We start from the raw sequence: 10,973 nt of genomic DNA, 5'->3' as shown, positions 1-10,973 counted from the left end.
CAGTCACGTTAGGTCATTGTTAGGGGTGTTAATCTATGTGGATGACTCTCGACGTGTCGTCTGACGACTCCACGGTTTGAGACATCGTGGAACAGTTCATTTGAACTTCACTGAACCAGACTGACAGGTTAAAGGCTCAGGAACTGATTACCTGCTTAGAGCTCTTCTCAGGTCGACTTTTCTGTAAGTGCGCATGTTGCTAAAGTTGGTTTAAGCCCTTTATGAATTCTGGAGCAATTTTTTTGATTGACCTCAGCCTCAATGTGTGTATTGTCACAAACATAACCACTATTTCCTGTTTCAGCCCGTCCATTTTAAATCCAATGGCAGGAAAAAACATGCAGAACAAAGAATCACCTGATGATTATTGAAACACATATTTTACAGAAATTTGTGTGTCTGTAATTGTCAGGACCAATTACAGTTTTAGACCCTGGGAGTGAGGACATTATGGCCCTTTAAACACGTGTTTTTAGGGTAAGAATAGAATAAGGTTTTAGTTCGGTGAAGGTTTGGGTCATTTAGTTGTCATGGTTAAGGGTTAGGTGTGTGTGTGTGTGTGTGTGTGTGTGTGTGTTTGTGGTAAAAGCACGTTTTGATCAAGCTTTTGCTGCCACCTGCTGACGGCATGACGTATGACGTCTGCTGCATTTCAAAATAAATGTTGAGTCTAAAATAAAAATGATGTATCTATAAACTACACAAACCTTAAATAAAAAGTATTGAACAAAGCCAGGGCTGAAATGGACAACACAATACATAAATATATACACATACAGAAATGATGGCATATATAATGAATATTCAGAATTTAGTGAGAGATGAGACAAACGAGAAGAAATGACATGAAGTCAAATAAAATAATGTTGGTTTGTGTGATTAATGAAATGTAAAATAAGAGAAGAAATGTTCTTAATGAAATTAAATTGTACAATATACTGATAATTTACATTTATAACATCGAATGACATGTATTGTAGAGGAAAATAATGTAAAAATAAAATAAGAAAGCACCAAACCAGTGTTTTTGTAGACTTTACTGTGACTGCTGCTGTGACGTAATATACAAACTGGGGTTAAACACTGGAACATCTATTTAAACCTCTGTGTACTTTCATTCTGTTTGCCTCCTATATATAAAATGTATTCACCACTCCACTGTAAATATTATATTAAATTGTATAAAAATATTAGTCCTCCTGCTGAACATGTTTAAATGTCTAATACAGGTGTGAATGCACATTAAAGGATGAGTCTGGCGCTATTTTAAGACCAAAACCAAAAACATCTCAGTCTGTCTCTCAATTCTTTATGATTTCCTGTCAGTGGCTCTCAGCCTGGAACCCTTGGTTCTTACTAAAGGCTTTAAATATTTACAAATATAGAGTTTTATTTTAAAAAGGCTCAGTACAGCTGCTCACTGATGTGTTTTTAATAGTTTTTGGACAATTGAGCTGTATTGCTCAAGAAGAGGAAGAAGAGATTTCAGGCTTTGATAACACACAGAACAGGTTGGGAGATACACTCACTCCTGGGTTTAGTCTTTTCTCTAAGAAAATCAGCAGAGTCTGCAGTATGTATGAGTGAAACATGCTAAAAACTCTGCACTCGTCCTTTAAACTCCAAAGCTGGATCTGCTTTTCTTCTTCTTCTCCTCTTTCATAGCAGCAGGTGACACATTATAACTGTCTCAAAGCTGCGACCCCCTCCTCCTGTGACATCATCCCTCTGAGATGAGCTGACCTCTGACACCTCTGAATACAGAGACCCCCCCCCCCCCCCCCAACACACACACACAGGGGGGTCTTTCTTTCCTTTGTCACAACACAGTAAATAGCCGGTTGTCTGAATGAAGTCGTCTGCTGCAGGAGAGATGTTTTAATCCTGTAACATGTTTAAACAGAAAACATTCAGCCCAAATGTTAGTTCAACTCTTTTATGAAGGACATCTTTCAGATGAGCATGAAGCTGGAGCCAGCTAGCTTAGCACAGCTCAAAGACTGGAAACAGGTGGAAACACCGGGTCTTTCCGAAAGTAACAAAACACCACCTACTTTGTTTGACCATGTTTGAGCACTTTGTAACTTTGTTTTGATAAGTGCTACATAAATAAAGTTTATTTGTACTCGCACTTCGAACGCTTAGGTGTGTTTTCACTGGAAGAACTTTCCCAGGGGACCAAGAACCTTATTGAGGAACCAGGAACTAAATTTACTTCCAGGGAGCATAATATTTCATGCTCAGAGGAGAAGTAGTTTCAAATAAATCTGCCATCTGATTGGTGAAGCAAGAGAAGTACTCTGGTATTGGTTTTAGGACGAGGGTCAGACATTTCTTGTTGTTTTTCATTGTGTGTTTAGATGTCAGCTTCCCGAATGGAAACTTAACTTAATAATTGTTTCAGGGCGGTTTTGTTCTAAAGCAGAAATGAATAACCACCGCAGAGAATTCAATCTTCTTCTTCTGCATCTTTTTTCTCTTCATTTGTTCATTGCATCCAACTCAAACACCAGAATGTGCTAGAAACACAAACTGTGATGTCTTGTTCTTTAGTTCCTGAGATGAGTCCATTTAGTATTTATTATATTATTTACTTTTTGGTTGAAAATGGGGCTCAATTATTATTATTATTATCTATATCTTGTTTGTTTAATTTGTACAAAAGCCAAAGAAACTTGTCTGGTGGTTAAGAGCCGCACTACACGGCTTTAGAGCACTGGTGGGCAGATCTGTCACCTTTGGACAGAGCCATGCTGGAATTTTCTCCCATTTCCAGTCTTTATGATAATCATCTGTAGCTTCATATTTAATGGACAGACATGATAGTGGTGTCAATCTTCTCATCTAATTTTCTGCAATAAAGTGAATCATTTTACAAAATCTTTAAGTATTTCCTTCAAGATTTACCTGTTTGGGTTAATGTCAGACCCAAGCTCGTCCTTTTCTCTCTGCATTGTTCACATAATTCCTTAAAAACATGATGGCCCCGGGTTTGCTGTGAGGTAATTTGATAAAACACAAATTAAATAAGAATATGCATCATAAAAGTGGATTAATGGACGCCTGTCTGAAGTAGATTATGACTCACTCACTTTGATAAGAGACTTTATCACTTGACATTGTGCTTTAGTTTAAATTCTCATATTCCAAATCAAAATGATCAGTAATCAAATCACCACAAAGAAATTGCCACAAAGTGAACTTGAGTTTTTTGTTGTCCAATTTTCCCAGTCAGTGATCCAGCTTTGACTTTAATCTCAATGAAATCCTCAGGTTAGAAACCGCTCGATTAAATGCTGCTGCTGATTCTGATGTTTATTACTTAGAGAAGAAACGACAGACGGTGAAAAATAAAAAAGAAGATCACTATAAAATCACTGCAGACATGTAATAAAGACATGTTAAGTTCACAGACTTTGGCTACATTATAGCAGTTTTTTCTAAGAAACATAATCTGCAAATGTACCAACTCCATTAACCTTTCGAATAGTTTTAGGGAAAAGCATTTTAGTAATAGTGTATTATTCCTAAAACATTACTTTTAATTGCTTACCATTTCTTTCTTTGAGCTTTGTGAGCCCTTTATTTTTCTTTTATAGAAAAATATTATGTCAGTTATTTAACTGTCCACATTCACCAGAATCCCCCACAGGAAACACATGATCAATATAGACCCTATGAGTTAGAAATATTATAGAAACATGACATGAAATTGAATCTTGTATTTGTATGTATGAGTAATTCTGACATAATGATTATAGTGAGTTTATGTCTACATCATAATTATTAATTATTATTGGATATTGGATGATGATTATGAATATCTTGTATTCAGAGTCTCTTTTATTATGTTTCAAATTCTGCAGCACTTTGAAGTTGATGATGACAGAAAGACGTGTGCATGAAATAAATTATAAACAGCCTGCATAGCTATTGTGCATTTATGATTTAAAAGAATATAATACCTGAACAGAAGGTTAATATTCATATTCCATAGCCTACAGGTTGAAATCAAATCACTCACACCTGCTTCAACTTTTATTCACCATCATAAATATCCAGCTTATTACAAAACAACTCACCGGTCAACATATAAATAGATTTATAAAACTCACGGAAACAGTCGCGAGATAAAAGTGACACTTTTGCAGAAAAACACAACGATAACAACAACAACAACAACAACAACAGGAAAACGTTTGGTTTGATCTGTTTGACCATCAGTTCCACTTCATTCTTTTTCTTTCACGTATTAAACAACAAGCTCTGTAGTTTTAGACGTTTTGCGCGTCGGGAGAGGGGAAAAGCTTTTGTGTGATAAAAATGAAAAACAGCAACTTCTCCAGGTTGTGCCAGATATGAAAGGATCTTTTTTTAGGGAATTTCGCCATTACAGGAGTAAATGTCCTACAATCTGGATGAAAGGTTGAAAACAGAAACCGACAGGGAAAATTGATAGAATATAAGTACTTGTGCTTCAACTTTAAGATTTAAATTTTCTTGTTTTGTTTTGCCTTGTTTCAAGACACATCCTTTATTATCTTTCTGTGAAATACAGATCCTGATATTTACCAAACTCCATTCAAAAAAGAGCCGATTCTGCGAAGAAAAACAATAATTTTAAGGCGAACACCAGGTTGTAACGTGGACGTCTTATGAATTGTATCCATGAAAGTTTGTCTCGGGCTTCACCAGCTCCAGTGGTACATGTGCGCCAGCTGCTGCACTCCTGCGTGCTGCTGCGGCATCCCGGGGTGCCCCGGGCCATAAGCGGGATGCAGCAGCGGGGAATAGGCACACAGAGGCAGGCTCAGACCGGACCTTAGAGTCGTCTCCAGGTCCCCCGCTATGATTCGGTCGCAGGGCTTCCCGTCCCGCACCAGAACCGGGATGGCGACCCGACGGGCCGGCAGCAGCTGCAGCGCCTCCAAGCTGTGCTCGACCCTGGCCCGCTTCATCTTGTAGCGGTGGTTCTGGAACCAGATCTTCACCTGGTTCGGGGTGAGGCGGATCAGCCCGGCCAGGTGTTCCCTCTCCGGGGCGGAGAGGTAGCGCTGCTGCCGGAAGCGGCGCTCCAGCTCCAAGGTCTGCGCTTTGGAGAAGAGCACCCGCCGCTTCCTGCTGCGGCTCTTCTGCGACGCGCTGCGCGCCGGGTCTCCCTCTGCGTCCGGAGACTCGTCCGTGAAGAGCTCGGGAGATTTGGACTCGGTATGGGCCTCTAAGGACAGACCGTGTACTGCAGGGAGACGAAACAAGTAATCTGATTACTTTCAGCTGGCTACTTGGATTACTCCAAAACACAGTTTGGAACAAGTGATTTATTTAAAACAACAAAAAGACTGAAATGATTGTTCTGCTTTCCAGCGGAAACATATTAACGTTTCCATTGGTGAAGCTAGAACAAACAGCCCCAGCTCAGCATGTTTTTATTTCGTTTCAAACTGTAGCCTGTCTACTTCCGCAGAAATATTCTGAAGCTGCTCTGGAAATAAGCCACATTCAAGGGCATCAAGTGGGGAGCAATGATTCACACGCATGTTGAACTTAAAAATCTGAATGATTGGACAGCTCCCCACTTGATGCCTTCAAAAGAGGCCAAAACTAAACATCGGCAGCAACTGTACTGAGTTTAATAGGCCATGGCCCCGATTTAATAACCGAGAAAACAACAATACAACCTAAAAGCGATAAGGACAAGAAGGAAACTAACTTTCTGGCCAGAAATGAGGACTAAATTATGTCACTTTTATAATTTTAGCAGTAAACCTGAAGATAGATTTAAGACAAAGTAGTTTGAGCTGACTAGGCTACTAATTGTGTTGCCTAATTACGCACAAACAGAGAAGAGTCAGAAATGAGGTCAACATGAACTGATGCATGAATATAAATCATGTGATAAACTAACAGTCAAATTTGTATTTTTAAAATCAAGTCTCCTCACAGGAGAAGTGCAGGTTACCGGATCCGCGGCTCCACCTGCCGAAGCTTCCGCGCTCGCACAAACTCGCGTTTTCCGACCCTGAAACCTCCGCGGAGGCCTCCTCGGTCTCGTCTTCCTCGGTCTCCTCGGTCCCGGAGCCGCATCTCGCGTTCGGGTTTGGCAGATCCAGGATGTCCCGCACGGAGAAGCCAGCTTTTATGTTGGTGCCAAAAGACATGACGCCTGGGAAAAGCAGCGACAGAAGAAAAAGCAAAACGTCCCAGGTTTGTGTCCAGGATGGTTCACCCGCTGCAGCCCGTTACAGAGGGACGGACAGCCGAGGGTTTGGGTCCATGAATGCCGTTAAACGGAGCCCGGAGCGGCACGGGCCAACCGGAGAGGAGTTAACAGCATGAAAAATACATGAGGACAGACATTAAGAGAGTGCATGTGTCCTCCGTCCTTTTTAATGACTGGCGTGCACAAAACCAGGCCATTAAAAAGGACGGAGGCGGGTCAAGTGGTTGAGGGTGTGAAGAAAAAAAAACCCAGCAGCGCAGAGATGCTGAAGCTTCAGGGAGGAGGAGGAGGAGGAGGAGGATGTTTAATGATGGAGGATTAGAGAGAAATAAGGGATTCATTTACATATTTTAGAGTCACGATCCGCTTCCAGTTTAAGTCTTCAGTGTGTCTGAAACTCCACATAAAGCTTTTAAAACGCACGATAATTAAAGATAAACAGGCCTATTAGTGTTGTTTCGTCTGTGATATGAGATCTATTAATGCAATATGAAATTGATTTACAAAGCTGAAAAGTATTAATATTTACTGACACGCATTTGTAATAAAATCACAATCAAAAAGTTGAATTACTCAAAAAATGAAAAAATAAATAAATGACAAAAAGACACCATTGTATAGCCCTAAATATACGTAAATACACCGACATTTCATTTCGGTGTAATTTTATGACATTAAGTTGAATAAACAATCTCTCTAATTTATTAATATTCATTACATATTTACAATAAAATCCATAAATCAGTAAACAGCCTCAGTGGCTTCTGCAGCCCTGTGTATTTACATCTTAAAATGCATAAAGACACTATTTCATAATTATAATAAACTTCATACAGATTTTTTTTTAACAATTTATTCACAGTGCAGACAGAACTGCCAACATTTAATTTGATCATCACACCGAAGTCAGAAGATTGTTTGAGTGTGTTTGACTGTTTGTTGTGAGGATTAACTCAAGCGGCAGATGAAGAGTCAAAGTGTTTTAACACACCAGCTGAGGGACACACAAGATCAATGCACATCTTTATTGTCCCACAAGCTAAATCAGTTTTGCCCCATCAACACAGTTCTTCATTACTAGTTTAGCTCTGATAGATACTTAATCAGTGGGCTATGAAATCTGCCCTTTTTCACAGAAGACATTTTGACGTATCACAGCAGAAAAAACACAGTCAATAAAAATAATAAAACGAATGATGGCTGAGCTCAATTTAGCTGCTTCACTTTCAGGGTCCTGGTGTTTTGCACGCTGGCTCCACCATTAATATTATTAGCTACACATGTGCTTTTCCTGCCATGACAAGTGAAGATATTTGCTCTTAAAAATTACTATTCTTGCACTTCTTTAACTTCACAATGCTCTTATTATTGTGTCCTTCTCAATGAATGACTCCTTCCATTTAAAGAGACACTTTTTTCAAAGTCAGGTGTGAAGTGTGTCAGTTTGGTCCAAAACTGATTTAACAAAAACATAATTAATAGTGTGTGTACAGTTATTGGGAGACAGGGATAGTTCCAGGATTTGTTGTTCTGATCTTGTTTTTATAGATGATTATTAACTAAACAGTTAAGTGAAATATCCACCGCTCATCCTGTGTACAGGGTTGTGGGGTTGAGTGAAATAGTATATGAAACAACAAGGAAATTTACACTCATACACAGAACAACAGATTATAAAGAAATACAAATTAAAAGAAATGTATTGTGCACTCTATTAAGTGCTGAAGTATTATTTTACTTGTTTGTTAAAACAACTGAGTTTTAACAAAATGACCTGGAGGGACATTCAGCCACAGCTCTGTACAGCTTTGAATTTGTTTTGGGTTTTGGAATTACATTAATTATTATTAATTATTATTAAATACAGTTATCGCTAGTGGCATGTCTCGTGTGCACATCAGAACTCAGTGTAAGAAGCTACACAAACAGTCTGGGGTATTCAATGCATTCATTTTGTTTATAAAATCTAGAAGTGACACCTTTAACCTCTCATGATCTATAATCTATAAACAACTATAATCAGGTCAGATGATTTATTGTAAATGCTCAAATGCCTGCCAAACCCATGATATTCCCATCAGCCTCAGCTGTTTAGTGCTTCTTAGCAAATGTTAGCATTCTAACAACTAAGATGTGTTAGCATGAAGCTCAAAGCACCACTGCCAAGTCAGTACAGCCACACATAGTTCATGTGTTTCAGGTTTGTGTGTTTTATGATTGTGTGGTTTGTAGTTTACACATCAGATGTGCTGAAGTCAGCTGTAAGTTTATACACAGCAAAAAACAAAAGCCCTTCTTTTCTCTTAAAGTCTCTCAACTTGTGTCAAGAAATGTTCATTTCCTTGATTCTAATGCACAAATCATCCCGACTACTGAAGCAGTGGCTTTAATGCTTTAATGCTAAATATGACTCAATAGGAAATAGTATACCAGACTTTAGGATTTTAGTTTTTTGGGGGAGCATTTCTTTACATCAGAGTTTGTGTTTGGTTAAGTTGTGGTTTCCACTTTGCTGTGTGGGCGTGTGACAATGAGTAAAGCTTGCAGTGTGTGTGTGTGTGTGTGTGTGTGTGTGTTGGATCCTGCTGGGTGGTCGAACTCTGCAAACAAACACACGACCCGCCGACAGCCACAAAGACCGCACAGCCTCCACATTTATCCCATTTATTCCCCCTGAACACTTTATAATGGCCTGGCTGACACACACACACACACACACACACACAGACACAGACACAGACACACACACACACACACACAGCGCTGTGAATACATGTGAGGCTGCTGGGAGTTGTCATGGTATTCAGACTGCTACCTTCAATAGACTGTCTTCTATATTCATGACCACACACATACACATAAAGCAGTTCCCATTTCCAGCCAGTCAACTACCCTGAGTTGATTTATCCTAAATTTATATGATTAAATAAAAACTGTAAAACACAAAATCAAATCGATGTTCATTTAAAAAGTTATTTTAAAAAAGTACATTAGAATAAACAAGATATAATAGAATAAAAAATTATCTAAAAAGTAAAATGAAAATAAATCGACCCCCCCCCCCCCAAAAAAAATAAGAAAATATTATAAAATATAAAACACACAAACTAGTGTAAGGTAGACTAAATTAAAAATAATATACAAACGAAATGAAAATAACAAAGGTTCAATTGAAGCCTCATAAACTGGATAATACAAATAAAAAATAATCTAATTACATGAAAGTGACAATAAAACGAAAATTAAAACATATAGATTAATACAATTTAAACAAATACAAAACACTATAAATATAAATCAAAAAAGCTTTATTTATGAGACCCAGGTTCAGTTGTAACCTCATAAGTTTGTTATGTTTATAGTTCTTAAAATCGAAAAGTGTTTTTAATTATGACTTGAATAAATTACGGGCAAATTACAGCCTCCAAAATCATGTAAACCCTGTTTTCCTGCGTTAGGCCTTAACTTCTTGAATCCTAAAATCATAAAAAGGAAATTATAGGTGAAACGAGATTACAAATCTTAGTTACGTTTTTATCTGACATTTTTAGAGGAAAAACAACCAACCCCCACTGACTGCAACTTCAAATAGACATTAATGTGTCCAACTGTCAACCTACCTGACCCTCTGTCTCTGAGCTCACACTGCCCCCTGCTGTCAGACCGAGGAACCGCAGCGCAGCCTTCCAGCCACCAGAGAAAAACATTCAGAGGTTTGTAGATAAGCCACTGCAGTTAAATCATAAAACATATTTCATAACCTTTCAATAAACTCATGAAACATTGTGAGAAAAAACAAACAAACAAAATATGACCAGAAATCAGATGTGTTGGCTGATTTTTCCACAATCTTCAAGGTTCACTGAAAGGTTCAGACAGAAGTGTGGTATGTATATAAATAATTAATAAAACATTTTATTTGATGATGCTTTTCATGATACTTTAGGTCGCCTTACATCATAAAATACAACAAGCACCAATAATACATATGTAGACGAAGGCTATATGTACGTAAATGTATTGTTAATCTAATTTTGTTATTTGAATAGGTTTCACATGTAACTCATATTAAATTTATCTTTTCTTTTCTGTTTAATTTTGTTTATTTTGGGGGGGTCTTCTATTCTCTAATAATTTCCTAAACATTGTTTGAACAAAAAAAATAAAATAAAAAATAAATAAATCACGGTTCTTTCTAGGAAAATTCGCTTGTTTCTCACTTAGAAATTATTGGTATTTACAGACCTAAAATAAAGTTTTAGGTCACTATCTAAAAATATATTTCACCACATTTAGAGTTAAACCACTGGTTCCCCAAATGTTTTCACATCAAGGACCCTAAATTGCTTCAAATTAGACCACAGACCACCATCTGATAGGATTTTTGCTTTTAGATGTTTTATTGCAGGAAGTGTATAAAACCCTTGATCAAAATATTTAGACATTCTGCCATTATATTATTTATAGATGGAATTAAAGTGAAAATAATATGCCTCTTTTTGGTGGGGACACCCTGTAACCTTCTCAAGGACCCTTGGGGGTCCCAGGACCCCACTTTGAGAACCACTAGACAGCTGAGCTTTCACTGATCATCTCTCCATTAAGAGGTCTTACCACAAACCAAGAAACTTTGAGCGTGTCACAATTTATGTTGCCCATATTACCCTCAATTTGTATTGCAGTGGGAAAATGTAGTGTTTGGATCACTAAAAATTCTTAAAAAGAACTGAGCTTTCTGGATCTTGCTGCTAAC

General features: G+C 37.9%; 1 protein-coding gene across 1 annotated transcript; it reads right to left on the bottom strand.

Moving 5' to 3' along the window:
• Positions 1–4,048: 4,048 nt before the first annotated feature.
• On the bottom strand, positions 4,049–6,278 carry LOC119912755 (homeobox protein Nkx-2.2a-like). Its single transcript, XM_038732044.1, has 2 exons — positions 5,942–6,278; positions 4,049–5,236 (listed from the first exon to the last, which is right to left on the bottom strand). The coding sequence occupies exons 1-2, from the start codon at positions 6,156–6,158 to the stop codon at positions 4,689–4,691; spliced, it is 765 nt and encodes a 254-aa protein (XP_038587972.1). The 5' UTR covers positions 6,159–6,278; the 3' UTR covers positions 4,049–4,688.
• Positions 6,279–10,973: the final 4,695 nt, after the last annotated feature.

Source organism: Micropterus salmoides, unplaced genomic scaffold, assembly GCF_014851395.1.
Source record: "Micropterus salmoides isolate LMB-PRFRI ecotype aquatic unplaced genomic scaffold, ASM1485139v1 Ms_hic_scaffold_2, whole genome shotgun sequence".
In the NCBI taxonomy this organism is placed as follows: Eukaryota; Metazoa; Chordata; class Actinopteri; order Centrarchiformes; family Centrarchidae; genus Micropterus; species Micropterus salmoides.
This window is presented reverse-complemented; position numbering and strand designations above follow the sequence as displayed.